The 22123-nt window shown below is 46.2% G+C and overlaps 1 protein-coding gene across 1 annotated transcript; it reads right to left on the bottom strand.

Annotated features, from left to right (window-relative positions):
* Nucleotides 1–3863: 3863 nt before the first annotated feature.
* Nucleotides 3864–7930, bottom strand: LOC147980808 (serine hydroxymethyltransferase 7-like). The gene is made up of 4 exons (XM_087513590.1): nt 6562–7930; nt 5013–5415; nt 4452–4553; nt 3864–4340 (listed from the first exon to the last, which is right to left on the bottom strand). The coding sequence occupies exons 1-4, from the start codon at nt 7588–7590 to the stop codon at nt 4117–4119; spliced, it is 1758 nt and encodes a 585-aa protein (XP_087369716.1). The 5' UTR covers nt 7591–7930; the 3' UTR covers nt 3864–4116.
* Between the last annotated feature and the right edge of the window lie 14193 nt (nt 7931–22123).

Genomic DNA, 22123 nt, shown 5'->3' with positions numbered 1-22123 from the left:
CTGATGGTGCCGCCACGCCAACCTCGATCAGGTGTGTGTGTGTGTGTGTGTCAAGTCACGTCTCACCAACTCAATGTGTCCGCCACTAACAGCGGCAGAGCCTCGTTAATCAACCCCCTCATGTGCGGCATCCATCCGTTGCCGACAAAAGCCGAAGCTACCATGCGTTTCTCACTTTCCATTTCGCGCTACGCAAGTAGAGTAGCGCATCCCTTATCAGAAAGGCACGCTCGAAAGCGGAGCCGCTATATACGAAACGCCAAAATCGCTCTTTCCATCCCTCGCTGAATTGTAACTGTTCTGATCCCCCAGTGAACAAGCACGGGCTAGTGGTGACGGAAATTGTAATCATCAAGGACTCTCCACTACGGGATGTGAACATCCCTGACGGACTCCTGTCTCCCCCTGGGCTCCGGCCGGCTGGCTGGCCTATGGCGTTTGTCTGGCTCGACGGACACAGCGTGGGGTAAAATTTCGTGTTTTGACCTTTTTCTAAAATCTATTCGAGATATGACTCTAGGTTGAAAAAAATTCGAGATCTGACCCTTTTGCTACCGTCAGAGTCTATGACGGTAGGGTCTAACAGCTTACCGCCAGGAACTTTGGTGGTAGGCACGAGCACGCACCGTGTTTAATACTTAGGAGATTTTTGACGGTAGGGCATGCAACCCTACCATCAGGGTCAGCGGTAGGCTGTTAGAGCATCTCCAATAGCTTGTCTATATGGATGCCTATACTCGTTTTCCACGACGTGACCCCAAAACAGGCGTCCAACAGCTTGTCTATATGGTCGTCCAAATATACACATTCTCTATATCGACCTCGACAATGTGCACGCCTAAACAATGTGAAGGCGTTGTCTAAACTCAGCTGCAGTCATGATTTCTTCCTCTCTCTCCAGCGACGGCCCACCTGTCATGGTCCCTATATATAAACATTCTGATGCAAAACTGGACGTGTATATGAAAGAATCCTTTTAGACCATTGTCTACAAATATACACATGCTATTGGAGATGCTCTTATACCCTATCCGCATGGCCCCTGACGGTAGTAAAAAGATCAGATCTCGAATTTTTTTTAAACTAGAGTCAAATCTCGAATAGATTTAAGAAAAAGGTCAAAATACGAAATTTAGCCACAGCGTGGAGACGATTAAAGCGTCTGTGGAAGGGGCAGCTGGAAGCTGCGCTGCTTTCTGCCGCGCATTCAACGCGAAGCTCGCGCACAGAGGACGGGACCCTTCTTCCTTCCCGCTCTCGTTGATCGAGCATCATTTCACCGGGGAAAAAGGGAGGGGGGAGCAGACGATGGATGGATGCGGTGTCCATGGATCCGCGACAAAGCGACTGGCCGACGCGATTGCTGCCAAATCATGGCCAGAAAGGGGCGTACCATCGTGCTCGAGCCTGGGGGCGCCGGTCAAGACACGAGATGATGACGCTGGGCCTAATAGCGGGACGAGACGGGACCGCCCCCTAAGCTGCAGCTGCTGCAGCGCGACCATGTTTTCGTGATGGTTTCTCTGAGAGAGAGAGAGAGAGAGTAGTGGAGGCTCGGCGACAGCAAATTGTTTTGATATATATTCGTCTCATAGGTCAAACTTGAATCTCTTTTTTGGTTCGAACAGACACGGCGAACCATGCGCATTTAAGGAAGTGCCAGTTGGCTTGCTAGTAGTAGTGTCGCTGCTGTTGGTGGGCAGTAAGGGCATCTTCAATAGTTTGTATGTTAGCTTGTTGGTAAAATATGCCATGTCATCAATCAACACCTTAACATACAACAACTCCAATGGGTTGTATCTAATTTGCCCAATAGGATGTGAGATAATAAATGGGGTGCTCTCTCATTCTACATTGGAGCTTGTGCAATGGGTGTTGGTTCATGTACATACAACCTTCCTCTCTTTCCTCATTTATTGTATGACACATCATCAAAAATCCTATGTGGCAAACTCTACCAACAACTATCTTACGACCATTGGAGATGCCTTAAAAGTTTCGTAAGAGGGACAGCACCTACTACTCGAAGTAGCAAATGTGAGCCCCTGTACGTCCACGGTCAGCGCCTGGCAGGTCCCCATTTCTCCGCATCCACTACCATACTCTCCATATCTCAATACCCAAATCTAGGGAAATCCATGCACGACGATCATACAACGCAAATTCATGTATTGAGTCTTGGTCGGGCGTTCCGTCAAACATGTCGCGGGCATGCTCAGAGCCGGCATTGACCCACAACGCATTTGCAGCTGCGGCGAGTCTGCAATCATGGACGTGTCTGGGATGGCTTGTGAGAAGCTCAAATCCAGGATGCCCGGCCACTGGGAGGGCGGAACAGAGTCGGGCTCCGTCGACAAGTTGTTCATCCCCGCGGGCACAACATCTAGATTGGTGGCTGTCACGGCAAAGTCCATGTCCTCGGGAGCGAGAATGAAGGGCACCTCAAGATCAGTCGCCTCCGACGGCCCTCCTTGCACGCAAGGTTCTTCGCCTTGCAAGGAGCCCCCAGGCCAGGGAGGCCAACCGATTCCGCCGAGGCATCATCCATGGCCATGGCGGCAGACAAGATTGTCGGCAACGACATAGGCAACAGGGACAAGGACGATGAGCAAGGAGGAAGTGCGTGGCTGCACGGAGGCGATAATGGAGGACAGGGGTCGCAGAGGAGAAAAAGTCAATTTTGAGAGGAGTTGGAATGGGTTCGGCTTGTCGGAGCCGACATGGGCGGGCGTGTCAAGGCGCGCCCAGGCGTCCCCGTATCTGTCCAGGTATGGGTTAGGTATAGGGAATGCCGGTCAATCCAAACGTTTGGACCAGATTTGCAATGTCATGCTGGGTGTGTTATTTTTGTCCGGTACGTGACCAGATAGACAGACCTGAACAGACGTTTGGGGCCGGCATGAGGTCCGTTGTAGATGCTCTAAGGCAGGCAATGAGAACATGCTACACGCAAACCAAGCCTACGGTACCTCTTGTCCCTACACGACAAATATCAAATATATTTTCAGATAGCATTCTGTTGATCATGGAACGACACAGTACAAAAGCAGAGTGAATAGCCTTCCACAGCAAGTTGGAACACTTAAACGGTTTCAGCAGGTAGCACAACCCAGTATAGAAGTTCAGCAAATTTCATCGTGTAGTTAAATGAGCTAAAATATTTTTGGCTCATTCAGTCCAGACTCTGAGCCGAGAACACAACAGGTTCCAAAAACCCGACAAGTATACGTTTTACGAGCAAAATGTTAGCATAAGAAAGCTTTTGGTAAATCATTGAACAACAAAGTAAAAATGCTCCCTAAATAACCTTTCATCCACGAACAGCTGACGGTTAAGTTAAAAGTTAAAACACTCAAATGGTTCCATCCACGAACAGCTGATGCTTAGGTTAAAAACAATCGATAAATAACCTTTCGTCCACGAACAGCTGATGGTTAAGTTAAAACATTCAAATGGTTTCAGCATATAGCACATCCAATATAAAATGATCGCTAAATAACCTTTCATCCACGAACAGCTGACATTTAAGTTAAAACACTCAAATGGTTCCAGAAGATAGCACACCCAGTATAAAACAACACAGGCTCGCTAAATAATCTTCCATCCACGAACAACTGACAGTTAATTAAGTTAAAACACTCAAATGGTTCCAGAAGATAGAACACCCAGTATAAAACGACACAGGCTCGCTAAAATAACTTTTCATCCACAAAGTTCAAACTTGAAACACTCAAAAGGATCCAGAAGATGTCTCACCCTAGTATAAAAGCTCAGCGAGTTTCATGGAATAATTAATCAAGCTAAACTATTTGTCTGGACTATGAGCCTATTAACACTTCAGGTTCCAAAAACGCGACAAAACATACAATATAAGAACTCATTACGTGAAGATTCACTACATACATAAATCATAAAAGGACTTTAGGGTATAGACCTGTACATGATTGCTTGAGAGTCAAAGAGTCGAAACCAATTTCCAACTAAAAAATCGTTTCCTACACTGTTGCTGTTGAGAGCAACAACTTCCCATTTTGTGTGAACAGCCTGATAACGAAATAGTTGCTATTTGCTGATAAATCTGGACAATCCCCAAGAAGATGTAATATATATGCAGAGTCATACATCAAAACCTGGCATCGCAAACTGTGATGCGAAAGCCTCAACCTGGTTACCCAGCTCTATAATGTCCTTATTGTTCTCCAGGCCTCTTAGAAATTCCTTCTGGACTTTTCCATGTTGTTTCAGAACACTACCAGCTATCTGTGTCGCCCTGATGAGGAAGTCTGCGATCACCTCGAAGTCATCTTCTAGGCAACCTCTAGTAGTCATTGCAGGTGTTCCTGCAGCATACAGCCCCATGATGATAAGTAGCAGGCAAATACTTTACTTTCTGTTCACATACACAAACAAACAGAAGACGGTAAACAAAATGACATGTTATAAGAACTAACCAATACGTACGCCACCGGGAGATATTGAGCCATTATCCCCATATATCGGTGTCTTATTTATAGAGATGTGGCACAGCTCACAGACCTTCTCAAAGTTCTTCCCTGTCAAAACGATGGAGAACAACTTTATAAGCCACATGCATCACCACTTCACAGAAAACATTTACAAGAGAAAAAAAATTATACTAACTCCGTTTCTAAATACAAGTCTTTTTAGAGATTTCAATATGGATTACATAAGCATGTATATAGACATACTTTAGACGGCAGATTCACTCGTTTTGCTCCGTATGTAGTCCATATTGGAATTTCTAAAAAGAGTTATATCAGAGGGAGTACATTACTTTGAAAACTAACAATGATGCCTAATACTATACATTATTATTTGAATATTTGCTGAACTGTAAACCACATAACCAATTTATTTTCTGACTTATTGTCCATATAGTCAATATGAAACCGATTTTGCATCTCTTAAAAGACAATTAAGGGAATACTTGATACATTGCAATAACAAAGTAAGAAAACAAGTATGCTACAAAGTGGAAGATAGAATTATACCGGTCAAGCCAAAAGTTCTGAGGTCCCAAAGCACCAAGTGATTATCAGTGCCACCAGTAACCAATCTGCATTTTCTTCTGAGCAAGGCCGATGCCAAAGCTTGAGCATTTTTCTTAACTTGTTGAATGTATGCTTTATATTCAGGCGTCGCAACTTGCTTCAGCGTTATCGCTAAAGCAGCAATATGGTTATTATGCGGCCCTCCTTGCAGTGAAGGGAATACAGCGAAATTTATCTTATCCTCAAAATCATAATCATTTTCATCCCCTTGAGAAAAAGATCCACCTCGCTTCCTCATATTCTTCCCTTTCCTAAAAAATATTATTCCACCTCTAGGACCCCTTAGGTTCTTGTGAGTAGTTGACGTAACAACGTCACAGTAGTCGAATGGACTGCGACATTCCTGTGAAAGCAATAAGAAATAGCTATCAGCAGACAGTAGTACTCAGCTAGCGGCAAAGTGTGACATAAGTTCAGAAAACAGCAACAACGGAACCTTTTACTATGATGTGAACATCAAATAGTGGAACTAATGCCTAGATTAAGCAGTAGAAACAATTCAGAAAATCTGTCAGAAGGTGGGTGTTCATAGGTAACAAAAAACGTGAAAGTGCAAGAAACAGCACAGGAGCAAGAATAAATGTTTTACTTGCGTTCAGCATGACAACATCACCAATATGAACATTTATCACTTGCGAACAGAATTCTTTCAGTTGAAAATAAGTTTTAATGGTGTTGTTATACAACTCAAGTGAGGTGGTTATTATGGTCTATTCTAACAACAATATCAAGTCAAATATGCTCATAAGAAGAATTACCACATAGTATTTGTATAACCATCAGGAATGAGCTAATTAAGAAATGATGCAATCATAAATGAGATGGCACACCAGAAAATATGCTTGTCACTTGTAATTACTCTCTTTGTTGTAACATGTGTTATAAGGGACAGGCAATTTTGTAGCTACAGCCTTAGATTAAGTTACAACTATGCCATGATAAACAATACAATATGTCAGGCATGAATGACCATGACAGAGAACTCCAAAGGCTCCTAATTACTTGTCATTTGAATTCATTTACATCATCATTCCTGAATTTGCACAAACCAAACAAATCAAGAACAAAGGCCCTACAAAATGAATCCTTCAATTTGAATTAATGCATTGGCCAAACAAATTCAAATGTTAGCTGATCTATACTGGACGCGCAAACATAACCAAATAATATTACCTCACACCTTGCTACAAAAAGCTATGCTAATCAATGTAAGCAATGCACATGTTCACTGGACTACAAATACATGATAACAGAAACGAGGAGATAACCTTTGAAATGGGACATTATCAAAGCACAAGGATAAATAATAGCTTTGCCATACGGACATGCAGCATGAGGTAATGCAAATGATGCAATCACAGGTTAACAACTGGTTTTCCCAGCTATAGTTATTGTGAGAGCAACCCATTGTGCATTTAGAACACAATATGCAACCAAACTATCACCCTGAGATAACTAAACAAATGTGCCTTGACAGAAGTTAATGTACCTTCGCTGCAACAAGTCCGCTAATATGCGCCATGTCGCACATGAGCACTGCGCCACACTTGTCAGCTATCAGCCTCATCCGTGCAAAGTCCCACTCCCTGGGGTAGGAACTCCCACCACAGATAAGAATCTTTGGGTGGAAATCCATTGCCCGGTCCTCAAGCTTGTCATAATCAATATAGCCAGTCTGTGGATTCACCTTGTATGACAAGCTCTCAAAGAATATCGAGGCGCCAGACACCTTCTTACCACTAGGCGTGTAATACCCGTGGCTGACATGGCCACCGGACGGCGGCTCAAGGCCCATGATACGGTCATTGGGTAGGAGAAGCCCTGTGTAGACCGCCAGGTTCGCGGAGGTGCATGAGTAGGGCTGGACATTGACACCCCAGCAGGCCGGGTCGAGACCGAAGGCGGTGCAGGCGCGCTCATGGCAGAGCCGCTCGATGGCGTCGATGTGCTGGTTCCCGCCGTAGTAGCGAGCGCCCGGGTGCCCCTCGGAGTACTTGTTGGTGAGGTGGCTGCCGAGGGCGTCGAGCACGGCGCGGCAGACGAAGTTCTCCGAGGCGATGAGCTCGATGCCGCGCACCTGGCGCTCCCTCTCGCGCTCCATGAGCGCGTGCACGTCCGGGTCGGCCTCCGCGAGCGGCTGGTTCCCCCACGCGCGGACCGCGCTGCGCCGCGCCTCCAGATCCGCGCCCGACGCCTGGCGCTTCGCGGGGCGCATGGCCACCGCGGACGAGGACGAGCAGGAGGAGGTCTCCCCTCCCCCGCCGCCGCCGTAGAGCCCGCGGCGCGGGCGCTTGACGCAGAGCGAGTGGCCGAGGAGCGAGAAGTGCTGGTCGGCGCCCTCGTCGTCCCCGTCCTCGCCGTCGCCGCCGCCCCCGACGCTGCCCTCCGTCTTGACGTCGTCCGAGTCGTCGAACAGCCGCAGCGGCGTGGCGGCGCGCGCGTGCACGCGCGCATGGGCGTGGGCGTGCGGGTGGAGCCCGAGCGAGAGGTCCGACGACTCTGGCCGCGAGAGATCCATGCCTTCCTCCGAAATCCTCCCCAAATCGCCTCGCGCAGAACCGCAACCCTAGCCAATCACACACAGCTCAGGAACAGCACCAGCAACAACAGCACGGGGCGCGGAGGCTACAACAGCGGCGGAGGGGAGCGGCGGCGGGGGTGGGCGGGGCCGCGGCGGAGGGAAGCATGGGCCGGCTCGGGGATCGGGTCCGGGGTTTGGGGATCCCGCGGGCACGCGGCGCTCACGACGGACGCGGTGTTTGGAATCTGATGAGAGACGGAGTGGAGGAGGAGGAGGGAGGAAGGCAAGGTGGGATTTGATTGGCTTGGTTGTATCGACGAGGGCCAGGCGATGGAAGCGACGGGGACGGGGACGGGTTGGTCATGTGGTGTGGCCGGGGAATGGAATGCGGACGGGGGGACGCACCTGGATGGGAAACCGGACGGGGCCGGTGCGCGCCCCCGCGAGCCCCGGCCACGCGCCGGTGGCGGCCCGCTTGGGCCCGTGGGCTCGGACCGGGTCGCGCCCGTTCGGTGCGGTCCGGTCCGGTCCGGGCGACGACTTTGTGCTCTCTGATCGCATCGCGCTGGCTTGGCTGGCCGCCTGCGAACGTTCTCGCTGGCGTCATCGGTGCAATGGGGTCCCCCTGTTATTTTATTTTATTTAAGAAATTGTTCTTTTTATTTGTTTATTATCGAGGAGAGATGGGCTCTTTTTCTTTTGTGGATTGAAAAGTACGGAAGATGAGGTGTACGTGCATTGACTGACGAGGGCTCCCTCCGCCGAAAACTTGGGCGCCCGATCCGTCCATGATCCATGTGTTTGTGTAGTAGTAAATTAATGAGACATCTGCTTTTCCATTTTTGCGTGGTTCGAGTTCTTGATTCTGTGGATGAACCTGCTTGTGTTTTCAGGAATGTTCAGCGCGAAGGCGTTTGATCTGGACAGAGCACAGATGCACTCTCATTTCGCAGAGAAAAAAGAGTACAGATACACTCGATCTTCCTTGCTTGCTGAGCAAGCGAGTGGCCCCGGCCAGATACACCCGTGAGCAAATCTCGGCGAGCACGCTTCAAACGTACGTACACCAATTTAGCTCAAAATTGAATTGATATAGGTTCCTTTTGACAAAATACAATTCAGCGACTGCTCGGCTCGGCTCAGGCCGATGCCGAAAGGTCTTAAATCGTAAACTATGCAAGTCAAATGGCCTTTGTTTTCTTTCACAAAAAAATATATAGAAATGTTATCTGGCGTACGTCGGGCAGGAGACCAACCCCAGCGAACACCTTCCCCGCTGGACATATCTTCGCGCAAGCCGCGCATTGCCACTGGACCGAGGAGGCGGGACGGTGGGCTGTGCACTTTTGTGTTTAAACATCCCGAAGCTAATTTGTTTTTCAATTCATCCAAAAATCCCGATTTTTCTTTGCTTTTCGACATAGCAGTTTTCTTATTCATATCATGGCATTTTTTTTATTAATAACGTGGTATTTTAATTTTTAAGAGGATGACAATTGATTATTGAGAAGATGTTATTTTTAGTTCTAGTTAATGGCATGTTATTTTTATTACTAAGCGCATGGCATTTTTATTAACTAGTAAATGCATACGTGCAATACACGTTAACACTACGAAGGAAATTAATTGCATATTGATATTAGGTAGGATATCAATTATGCGTTAATTATATGATTAGCACATCTGTTGATATTTGATATCTTTACCTAATAATAAAGCATGTAGGGTTTCTGCCCGTCCGTCGCTTCAATTTACAAAAAAGCCCCTGTGTTTTCATGAAATCAACCCGCAGTCCAGATTTAAGTCACGCCGAACCGTTATTTTACAGTTTTTCAAAAACAAAAACTGACTTTTTAGGTATTCCATCCGTGGATCATATTTAAGTCAAACAAATGCTTTTCTAAACCATCCATATCTTTTAAACCGTAACTCTGATTTAAACATGTTATATAAGAAATTCGATTAGAAAAATATGTAGAATATGAATATAAGATTATTTAACCTGTTAAGTATTTATAAATATTATTTTGGAAGATATTTAATTCAAACAAATGGTTTTATAAATTATATGTATCTTTTAAACCGTAACTCCGATTTTAATATGTTATATATGAAATTTGATTAGAAAAATGTGTGAAATCTGTATATGATGTTAATTTTACCTGTTAAATATTTTTTTAATTATTGGTTTGGAAGCAAACTTATAACTATAATGCACGATCCATTTTTCTTTCATACAGGCAGTGATAAACATCCATTATAATCATTTAGGGAAAAGAAAACATCGAGAACTACACATGCATACCTCTGAATACGTCGCGGGAGAAACAACAGATTTCTCATCGCGAGTGTGAGAGAAAGCGAGAGAGAGGGAGAGGGAGGAGAAAGGGGGAGAGAGACGTCTTAGGATTAACCTAACACATTTTGGTTTGTGTGAACACTAAGGCCACCGCCGGCGAGGGTGAGAAGAAGGATAAGCGGCAACACAAATATGACGCGTCGCTAAAATAAAGGAGATTGACCTATTGTAGTCTTGAGTGATGGTTGTTCGGTTAAGAGTGTGTGTTGTGTTTTTTCTTTCGTTGCAACGCACGTGCTCTTTTGCTAGTAATATTAATTGCACGCTAAACATGTTGAGCACTCACCATTAGAGCAATCTTGGTCGTTGGATTGATATGGTTTGATGGCTGAGGTTAATTGGATCTGCCCCTTTGGGTCTTTTTATATTGGTATAGAAACTATAGATGTAGATAATAGGATGGCATTTTTATTATAAAAGGGATGCATTTTTATTTCTAATTGAAAGGATTGATATGGTTGACTAGAGGGGGGTGATAGGCAACTAACAATTTTTAACTTTTCTTTACCAAATTAAACTTTGCATCAAAGTAGGTTGTCTAGATGTGCAACTAGGTGAGCAACCTATATGATGCAACAACAACGAACATACAAGCAAGCACGAGAAGTAACACTAATAAGCTTGCACAAGTAAAGGTAAGAGATAACCAAGAGTGGGCCCGGTGAAGACGAGGATGTGTTACCGAAGTTCCTTCCTTTTGAAGGGAAATACGTCTCCGTTAGAGCGGTGTGGAGGCATAATGCTCCCCAAAAAGCCACTAGGGTCACCGTATTCTCCTCACGCCTCACACAATGCGAGATGCCGTGATTCCACTATTGGTGCCCTTGGAGGCGGCGACCGGACCTTTACAAACAAGGTTGGGGAAAACTCCACAACTTAATTGGAGGCTCCCAACGAAACCACGAAGCTTCACCACAATGGAATATGGCTCCGAGGTGACCTCAACCGTCTAGGGTGCACAAAGCACCCAAGAGTAACAAAATCCACACAAGAAAATATGGGAAGCAAATATCCTTTGGTGAAAGTGTAGATCTAGGTCTCCTCCTTCAATCCCTAGCAAATCAACAAGTTTGAGTGGCTAGAGAGAGAGATCGGGCAAAGAGAGCTTGAGTAGCATTAATGGTGGAAAGAGAGAGGTAAGAGGTAAATGTGGTACGTGGAAGAAGCACCCTTATATAGCAACCCTAAAAATCCAACCGTTACTGTGTTCTCAGTACTGTAGCGGTACAACCGCTCCTGGTCCCGGTACAACCGGGACTCACAGTTACGTGCAGAACTCTACCAGGCGGTATAACCGGGCACCCAGGCGGTAGTACCGGTTGAGAAGAACAACCGGACCAACCGCCCAGCCACCGCCCAACCACCGCATAGGAACAGAAGGGAGTCACCCCTGAGTGCGGTAGTCAAGCGGCACCGGGCCGGTGCAACCGCATGGCCTCGAGCGCTCGGGCGGCTAAGTCCTGAGCGGTAGAACCGCTCCGGACACCGGTGGTACCGGTATGACTGGACCAACCGGGCCACCACCGCACGAGTACCGCATCAAAACAGAGACCAGACCGGTACTTGGGCGGTGCCTGGTCGGAACAACCGCCCTAGTCCTTGCTGAGCATTGGCGGTACCACCGCCCGGAAGCAGCGGTACAACCGCTCGAACAAAACTGGTCAGCGCCAAGACCCATCGATACAACCGCTCCAGAGAGCAGTACAACCGCTGGAACCCACAGTAAGCAGTGGGGAGGAAGGGTAAGAGCTCTCTCTCACAATTTAGGAAGGCAAGAGAGGGGTGAGGTAAGTGTACGTGAAATGATACCCCCAACACTTTCCAATGTGGATTCCCTCTTGATAGTACGGGTTCCCTATGACCAAAAGAGATAAACAAACATGTAGAAAACACCGTCTTCGATCTTTTTCTTCAGAGAGAATAGCTAACCGAAGAGGGCCTAAAACCGAGACCTGAACACTTAGCATAAGATTAGGCCAATAAAGGGTTGTCATCATCCTCCAAAACACAAAGTAGGGAAATTACCTTACAATCTCCCATTTTTGGTGGATGATGACAACACCACGATTTGCAAGTGAAAAGTCTAGAAAATGTAGACGGGACTCCCCCTAGATGTGTGCCCCAAATTGAGAAGGCTATTTGAGAGCACATATTAGGAACGAGACTCCCCCTATATTTTATAGACTCGCCACTCCTACTAAACATGGTAAGCAATAAGACCATAATATGAAGGTAAAGATAATAATGGAATACACAACAATATCACGGAAAATAAAGATAGATAGCTAGAAATGCACATGTCTTACACCATGCAAGCAGAGATAAGCAACAAGGTTCACAGGCCAAAGTTCAACACAAACAACGGAAAAGGAAAAACACAAGAAACAAGGCAAATAAAACCCATGCAAATCCCGAGACCTAAGACTCTCTCCCCCTTTGGCATCAAGACACCAAAAAGGAAAAAGAGCGAAGTTAGCATCCCAAGGCTCAATCGTCCCCTCCGACTCCTCGGTAGCATCTGGATCCGCATCATCATCAGCCTCCTCAACATCGTCTTGATCGGATTCCTCCACGGAATCATCAGCTGCAGCAAAGGATGTGGATGGATGGGGAGGAGCTTCATCATCATACCAGGTGCTGTGGGTAGATACCCAACGTTCCTCCGGTGTGATGCTTTTCTCAGAGCCACTCTGAACCGGCATGTTGAGGTGCTTCATCATTGCAATTTGGCGACGCCGGGCATGCTTCTCATTGACATGGGCCTCATACATCCTCTTCTGGATGTCAGACTGGAGGCAGAAAGTCTTCTTTACCTTGGCAGTGAGCTTGTCCACCCAAGAGGGCTTGGACCCTGGCTCTATCTCAAAGTCCTCATCGTCAGAAGTGGCATAGACATCCTTAGGAGCATTGGCAGGGAAGCGAGGCTCGGCGTGCTTCTTCTTCTTAAGAAGATTAACCTCATGAACAGTGAGATTATCGGGAGAGGTGAGAGCCTCTCCAGTACGGCGAACCTCCCATACCGAGTTCAGAAAGCACATGACAAACGGAGCATAAATGGGGACCTTCCTGTAGATGACCATGTTGTACATCTCGTGCCACAGCCAGTTGGACACGTCAAACATTTCCCCAGAACCCACCTTGGTCTTCATTGCAACCATCAAGTCAACAAGATAGCCATGGATTTCATCTTGATTTCCCACCTTGGGCAGAAGCACATTGCGAAACACACGATGCATGATGTCATAGACCTTCACCAAATCCTTAGATTCTCCAATAATACCACGACCCCGAATGTACAGAGGGGCAAGCTTCTCCTTAGGCATAAACTCGGGATGGTCATGAGGGCGAATGCCACCTCTACCTTCCAGACCCGTATCGTCATACCCAATAGCATTGCAAAAGGCCCTCCAGGGAACTTGAAAGAGCTCATCACGACACATGAAAGTGAGAGTGCGCACGTCATCTTCTCCAAAGTAAACCGTGGCATAGAACTGATGGACGAGTTGAACATCAAAGTCACAGTTGACGGACATGAGCTTGACAAGATCAAACTCCTCACAGAGAGCCAGTGCCTCACCAAAATACTCCAAGTTGTTCCTCCAATGGTCAAGATCGATGGTCCACTGCTTGGCATACCTGTTCTTGTTGTGCTCAAAGAGTTCATGAACAATCCGCACTTGCATCTCATTCCGGAACCGAATAGTGGTCCAACGAGGAGCAATGGGAACCTCATAAGGATTCTTCGAGCGGAAAGCTTCCCAATCCTTGGCTTTCCAACGATGCAAGGGCAAACCCACACGTTGCTTGGCAGCGGCAGACTTCTCACGACGAGTGGGCTTGGTGGGAATCACAACCTCTTCTTCGTCATCAGACATAACTGGACGCAAGGTCCGTCATGCCCTCTTCTTGGTCTTGCGAGGAGCAGAGCGAGAACTAGAGCCACCTGAACACACGCACAAGGAGAACACAAGAAACCCAGCAAAGATGAGAGGATTGCACACACAAACAGAAGAAAAGATATATTGCATGAACTTAGAAAATAGAACAGGGCTACATGGTGCAGATATCCCGGTTGAACCGGTTCTCCTACCGGTAGTACCGCTCCAGCGGTTGTACCGCCCGCAGAGGCGGTAGAACCGCTGAACAGTGGTACTACTAGTAGGGACTAGATTTAATCATGAAATATGAATCATACTAGCCATATTCTACTCTCAAAGACGTGCAATCTAAGCTGGAGGCAAAAAGGGATCTCTTCCACCCAATAGTTTAAACAATAAATGCGGAATGTCAAGTAATGCCCTAAAATAAGGGGAGCAAACCCTAGAACGAAGAACGAAGGACAATGGGGCATTACCGGCATCCATGGGAAGAAATCGGGAAGGAGGAGGCCTCCTTGGAGAGGATCCACGGAGACCTCACGGATCCAAAGCGCGAGAAGCACTCTGGGGCAGAGGCAATGGCGGCCGGCGGCTAGGGCACAAGATGGGAAGGGCTGGGGGAGAGAGAAAAGAAACCCCTAGTAGCCCCGATGGGAATATATAGGCCCAAAGTCACGCGGCGGTTGTACCACTCAAGGAAGCGGTTGTACCGCTGCCTGGTACGAGCCAGTGGGTGCGGGCGGTACTTCCGTCGCCAAGAGGCAGCGGTAGTACCACCGTAACCAACCGTTAGAACCGGCCAGACGGGCACCCCAGTGGTTGAGCGGTGGAACCGCTCAAGCACCACTGGGAGACCGCCTGAAGAGCACCAGCGGTAGAACCGCCTGTGACCCCAGTTGTACCGCCCGGTCACCATCACCAAAGCCATGGTAAAGTGTGTGCAATTATACTAGATGGCTTGAGGAAGGGAAGGCTTGGGGTAGAGAAGGCACGGGGAAAAAGGTGGGTCTCCAAGAAGTCAACAACAACAAAAAGAAAACGAAAGAGAACCACACTTGCAGACCCCAACACCTAGAGCCTAAGAGAACAAACTAAGGCAAGGACAAGAAGGACTAACACAAGGCACAACACTATCAAGAGGGTCAGTGGCCATAACCACCTATGTATGAGTCAATTGGTATGGCACCGCGAAGAATTATCCTTGGGCCCATGATCAAAACTCGTCTTTAAACAAGATAATGTGAAAGAGTTGATCAATTTATGCATAATGGGGGGAGGAAGAGTTCATTGAGAGAACACCACTCCCCCTATGTCCATGCCTACATCTAAACAAGATAACAAGTTGAGTATGATGGGTGTGCAAGGATTCAAGCAACATTGCTCGAATCAATGATATTCAGCTCATGCCTTAACTCGCGAAATCTTGCTTCATCCAAGGGTTTTGTGAAAATATCTGCCAGGTTATCATGAGTGTTGACGTAGTCGAGCTTGATTTCCCCTCGCCTTATGTGATCCCGGATGAAGTGATACCGAATCTCAATATGCTTCGTCTTGAAGTGTTCCACCGGGTTGAGAGAAATCTTGATGGCACTTTCATTGTCACACCAAAGAGACACTTTGTCACAAATGACACCGTAATCCTTTAAATTTTGCCTCATCCATAAAAGTTGAGCACAACAACTACCGGCAGCCACATACTCCGCTTCCGTGGACGAGAGAGACACACAACTTTGCTTCTTGGAAGACCAACTCACCAAAGAGCAGCCAAGAAATTGGCACCCTCCGGAAGTGGACTTCCTATCCACTTTGTCCCCCGCCCAATCCGAGTCCGAATAACCAGAAAGCTTGAAGTTTGCTCCTCTCGGGTACCATAAGCCAAAGTTTGGGGTATGAGCCAAATATCGAAAGATTTGCTTGACCGCCACAAAGTGACTTTCCTTAGGTGCGGCTTGAAACCGTGCACAAATACCCACACTCAACATGATGTCCGGTATAGATGCACAAAGGTAAATTAAGGAGCCTATCATGGAGCGATATACCCTTTGATCCACCGCTTTACCATTGGGATCAATGTCAAGTTGGCACTTGGTGGGCATGGGAGTGGAAGCCGGTTTGACATCACTTAGCTTGAATCTCTTGAGCATGTCTTGAGTGTATTTGGCTTGGTTGATGAAGGTTCCTTCTCTCTGTTGCTTCACTTCGAACCCGAGAAAAAACTTCAACTCTCCCATGGAAGACATCTCGAACTTTGAGGTCATTAGAGCAGCAAATTCCTCATTGAAGGCTTTGTTAGGGGAACCAAAGATAATATCATCAACATATAATTGGCACACAAACAAATCCCCTTTGACCTTCTTAGTAAAAAGAGTGGGGTCGATTAGCCCAACTTCAAAACCATGGTCTTGTAACAACTCGGTAAGGTGGTCATACCACGCACGTGGGGCTTGTTTAAGGCCATAGAGTGCCTTATCGAGTTGATACACATGATCGGGAAAATAGGGATTCTCGAACCCGGGGGGTTGCTTGACATAAACCAATTCATTAATAGGACCATTAAGAAAAGCACTCTTCACATCCATTTGTTGTAACTTAAAGTTATGATGAGAAGCATAGGCAATTAACATGCGAATGGATTCAAGACGAGCAACGGGAGCAAAGGTTTCACCGTAGTCGATACCCTCGACTTGGGAGTAGCCTTCTGCTACCAAACGAGTCTTGATGCGAATGATAATCCCATGAGCATCTTGCTTGTTCTTGAATATCCACTTGGTTCCAATGGCATTGTGTTTCACCATTGGCCTTGGCACCACTCTCCACACTTTGTTGCGCTCGAAGTTGTTGAGTTCTTCATGCATGGCATTGAGCCAATCCGGATCTTCGAGCGCTGATACGTCTCCAACGTATCTATAATTTTTGATTGCTCCATGCTATTGTTGGAAATATGCCCTAGAGGCAATAATAAATTAGTTATTATTATATTTCCTTGTTCATGATAATCGTTTATTATCCATGCTAGAATTGTATTGATAGGAAAATTAGATACATGTGTGGATACATAGACAACACCATGTCCCTAGTAAGCCTCTAGTTGACTAGCTCGTTGATCAATAGATGGTTACGATTTCCTGACCATGGACATTGGATGTCATTGATAACGGGATCACATCATTAGGAGAATGATGTGATGGACAAAGACCCAATCCTAAGCCTAGCACAAGATCATGTAGTTCGTATGCTAAAGCTTTTCTAATGTCAAGTATCATTTCCTTAGACCATGAGATTGTGCAACTCCCGGATACCGTAGGAGTGCTTTGGGTGTGCCAAATGTCACAACGTAACTGGGTGGCTATAAAGGTACACTACAGGTATCTCCGAAAGTGTATGTTGGGTTGGCACGAATCGAGACTGGGATTTGTCACTCCGTGTAAACGGAGAGGTATCTCTGGGCCCACTCGGTAGGACATCATCATAATGTGCACAATGTGATCAAGGAGTTGATCACGGGATGATGTGTTACGAAACGAGTAAAGAGACTTGCCGGTAACGAGATTGAACAAGGTATCGGGATACCGACGATCGAATCTCGGGCAAGTATCGTACCGCTAGACAAAGGGAATTGTATACGGGATTGATTAAGTCCTTGACATCGTGGTTCATCCGATGAGATCATCGTGGAACATGTGGGAGCCAACATGGGTATCTAGATCCCGCTGTTGGTTATTGACCGGAGAGTCATCTCGGTCATGTCTGCATGTCTCCCGAACCCGTAGGGTCTACACACTTAAGGTTCGGTGACGCTAGGGTTATAGAGATATTAGTATGCGGTAACCCAAAAGTTGTTCGGAGTCCCAGATGAGATCCCGGACGTCACGAGGAGTTCCGGAATGGTCCGGAGGTAAAGATTTATATATGGGAAGTCTTGTTTTGGTCGCCGGAAAGGTTTCGCGCATTATCGGTATTGTGCCGGGAGTGCCGAAAGGGGTCCGGGGGTCCACCTGCCCCGGGGGGCCACATGGGCTGTAGGGGTGTGCGCCTTGGCCTATATGGGCCAAGGGCACCAGCCCCAAGAGGCCCATGCGCCAAGAGATAAGGGAAAGGAAGAGTCCTAAAAGGGGAAGGCACCTGCTAGGTGCCTTGGGGAGGAGGGACTCCTCCCTGGCCGCACCCTTCCTTGGAGGAAGGGCCAAGGCTACGCCCCCCCTCTCTCCCTTGGCCCTATATATAGTGGGGGGAAGGGAGGTCATCCGCACCTAAGCCCTGGCGCCTCCCTCTCCCTCCCATGACACATCTCCCTCCTCCCACAGCGCTTGGCGAAGCCCTGTTGGAATCCCGCTACTTCCACCACCACGCCGTCGTGCTGCTGGATCTCCATCAACCTCTCCTTCCCCCTTGCTGGATCAAGAAGGAGGAGACGTTGCTGCTCTGTACGTGTGTTGAACGCGGAGGTGCCGTCCGTTCGGCGCTAGGATCATCGGTGATTTGGATCACGACGAGTACGACTCCATCAACCCCGTTCTCTTGAACGCTTCCGCGCGCGATCTACAAGGGTATGTAGATCCACTCCTCCCTCGTTGCTAGATGACTCCATAGATTGATCTTGGTGATGCGTAGAAAATTTTGAATTTCTGCTACGTTCCCCAACAGTGGCATCATGAGCTAGGTCTATGAGTAGTTTCTATGCACGAGTAGAACACAAAGTAGTTGTGGGCGTTGATTTTGTTCAATATGCTTACCGTTACTAGTCCAATCTTGATTTGGTGGCATTGTGGGATGAAGCGGCCCGGACCGACCTTACACGTACTCTTACGTGAGACTGGTTCCACCGACTGACATGCACTAGTTGCATAAGGTGGCTAGCGGGTGTCTGTCTCTCCCACTTTAGTTGGATCCGATACGATGAAAAGGGTCCTTATGAAGGGTAAATAGCAATTGGCATATCACGTTGTGGTTTTTGCGTAGGTAAGAAACGTTCTTGCTAGAAACCCATAGCAGCCACGTAAAACATGCAAACAACAATTAGAGGACGTCTAACTTATTTTTGCAGGGTATGCTATGTGATGTGATATGGCCAAAGGATGTGATGAATGATATATGTGATGTATGAGATGATCATGTTCTTGTAATAGGAATCACGACTTGCATGTCGATGAGTATGACAACCGGTAGGAGCCATAGGAGTTGTCTTAATTTATTTATGACATGCGTGTCAACATAAATGTCATGTAATTACTTTACTTTATTGCTAACCGTTAGCTATAGTAGTAGAAGTAATAGTTGGCGAGGCAACTTCATGGAGACACGATGATGGAGATCATGATGATGGAGATCATGGTGTCATGCCGGTGACGATGATGATCATGGAGCCCCGAAGATGAAGATCAAAAGGAGCTATATGATATTGGCCATATCATGTCACTATTTGATTGCATGTGATGTTTATCATGTTTATACATCTTATTTGCTTAGAACGACGGTAGTAAATAAGATGATCCCTCACTAAAATTTCAAGAAGGTGTTCCCCCTAACTGTGCACCGTTGCGAAAGTTCGTCGTTTCGAAGCACCACGTGATGATCGGGTGCGATAGATTCTTACGTTCGAATACAACGGGTGTTGACGAGCCTAGCATGTACAGACATGGCCTCGGAACACATGCGAAACACTTAGGTTAACTTGACGAGCCTAGCATGTACAAACATGGCCTCGGAACACAAGAGACCGAAAGGTCGAGCATGAGTCGTATAGAAGATACGATCAACATGAAGATGTTCACTGATGTTGACTAGTCCGTCTCACGTGATGATCGGACATGGCCTAGTTGACTCGGATCATGTAATCACTTAGATGACTAGAGGGATGTCTATCTGAGTGGGAGTTCATAAGATGAACTTAATTATCCTGAACATAGTCAAAATTTCTTCGCAAATTATGTCGTAGCTCGCGCTTCAGTTCTACTGTTTAGATATGTTCCTAGAGAAAATTTAGTTGAAAGTTGATAGTAGCAATTATGCAGACAGTAAAAAGCTTATGTCCTTAATGCACCGCTCAGTGTGCTGAACCTCGAAAGTTGTCTATGGATGTTGCGAACATCTGACATACACATTTTGATAACTACGTGATAGTTCAGTTAAACGGCTTAGAGTTGAGGTACCAAAGACGTTTTGAAATGTCGCGAAACATATGAGATGTTTCGAGGGCTGAAATTGGGATTTCAGGCTCGTGCCCACGTCAAGAGGTATAAGACCTCCGACAATTTTCTTAGCCTGCAAACTAAGGGAGAAAAGCTCAATTGTTGAACTTGTGCTCAGAATGTCTGAGTACAACAATCGCTTGAATCGAGTGGGAGTTGATCTTCCAGATGAAATAGTGATGGTTCTCCGAAGTCATTACCACCAAGCTGCTTGAGCTTCATGATGAACTATAATATATCAGGGACATATATGATGATCCTTGAGATATACGCGATGTTTGACACCACAAAAGTAGAGATCAAGAAGGAGCATCAATTGTTGATGGTTGGTGAAACCACTAGTTTCAAGAAGGGCAAGGGCAAAAAGGGATGCTTCATGAGACGGCAAATCAGCTGCTGCTCTAGTGAAGAAACCCAAGGTTGAACCCAAACCCGAGACTAAGTGCTTCTGTAATAAAGGGAACAGCCACTGGAGCAGAATTACCCTAGATACTTGGTAGATAAGAAGGCTGGCAAGGTCGATAGAAGTATATTGGATGTATTATGTTAATGTGTACTTTACTAGTACTCCTAGTAGCACCAGGGTATTAGATACCGGTTCGGTTGCTAAGTGTTAGTAACTCGAAATAAAAGCTACGGAATAAACGGAGACTAGCTAAAGGTGAGATGACGATATGTGTTGGAAGTATTTCCAAGGTTGACCAAATATCGTACGCTCCCTCTACCATCGAGATTGGTGTTTGCGTTGAGCATAGACATGATTGGATTATGTCTATCGCAATACGGTTATTCATTTAAAGAGAATAATTGTTACTCTGTTTATTTGAATAATACCTTCAATGGTCTTACACCTGAAATGAATGGTTTATTGAATCTCGATCGTAGTGATACACATGTTCATGCCAAAAGATAGTAATGATAGTACCACCTACTTGTGGCACTGCCACGTAAGTCATATCGGTATAAAACGCATGAAGAAGCTCCATGTTGATGGATCTTTGGGCTCACTCGTTTTTGAAAAGTTTGAGGCATGCGAACCATGTCTATTGGTGTATATGCATGAAGAAACTCCATGCAAATGGACCGTTTGGACTCACTTGATTTTGAATCACTTGAGACATGCAAATCATGCCACATGGGTAAGATGACTGAAAGCCTCGTTTTCAGTAAAATGGAACTAGAAAGCAACTTGTTGGAAGTAATACATTTTGATGTGTGCAATCCAATGAGTGCTGAGGCATGTAGTGGATATCGTTATGTTCTTACTTCACAGATGATTTGAGTAGATGTTGAGTATATTTACTTGATGAATCACGAGTCTGAATTATTGAAAGGTTCAAGTAATTTCAGGGTGAAGTTGAAAGATCGTCGTGACAAGAGGATAAAAGATCTATGATATGATCATAGAGATGAATATCTGAATTACGAGTTTGGCACATAATTAAGACATTGTGGAAATTGTTTCACAACTAATACAGACTGGAACACCGTAGTGTGATGGTGTGTCCGAACATCATAACTGCACCCTATTGGATATGTTGCATACCATGATGTCTCTTATCGAATTACCACGATAGTTTATGGGTTAGGCATTAGAGACAACCACATTCACTTTAAATAGGGCACCACATAATTCCAATGAGATGACACCATATGAACTATGGTTTAGAGAAACCTAAGCTGTCATTTCTTAGAAGTTTGGGGTTGCAACGCTTATGTGAAAAGTTTCAGGCTGATAAGCTCGAACCCAAAGCGGATAAATGCATCTTCATAGGACACCCAAAACAGTTGGGTATACCTCCTGTCTCAGATCCGAAAGCAATAAGGGATTGTTTCTAGAATCGGGTCCTTTCTCGAGGAAAAGTTTCTCTCGAAAGAATTGAGTGGGAGGATGGTGGAGACTTGATGAGGTTATTGAACCGTCTCTTCAACTAGTGTGTGGCAGGGCACAGGAGTTGTTCCTGTGGCACCTACACCAATTGAAGTGGAAGCTTATGATAGTGATCATGAAACTTCAGATCAAGTCACTACCAAACCTCGTGGGATGACAAGGATGCGTACTACTTCAGAGTGGTACGTAATCCTGTCTTGGAAGTCATGTTGCT

Source organism: Triticum urartu, chromosome 3A (assembly GCF_056163025.1).
Source record: "Triticum urartu cultivar PI428250 chromosome 3A, HENAU_Tu73, whole genome shotgun sequence".
NCBI classification, from domain to species: domain Eukaryota; kingdom Viridiplantae; phylum Streptophyta; class Magnoliopsida; order Poales; family Poaceae; genus Triticum; species Triticum urartu.
This window is presented reverse-complemented; position numbering and strand designations above follow the sequence as displayed.

Coding starts and splice junctions, on each gene's coding strand:
- LOC147980808 (XM_087513590.1), bottom strand. CDS start 7,590: ATGGATCTCTCGCGGCCAGAGTCGTCGGACCTCTCGCTCGGGCTCCAC. Junction 5,416..6,561: donor GCGGACTTGTTGCAGCGAAG/GTACATTAACTT, acceptor TTGCTTTCACAG/GAATGTCGCAGTCCATTCGA. Junction 4,554..5,012: donor CAGAACTTTTGGCTTGACCG/GTATAATTCTAT, acceptor TCGTTTTGACAG/GGAAGAACTTTGAGAAGGTC.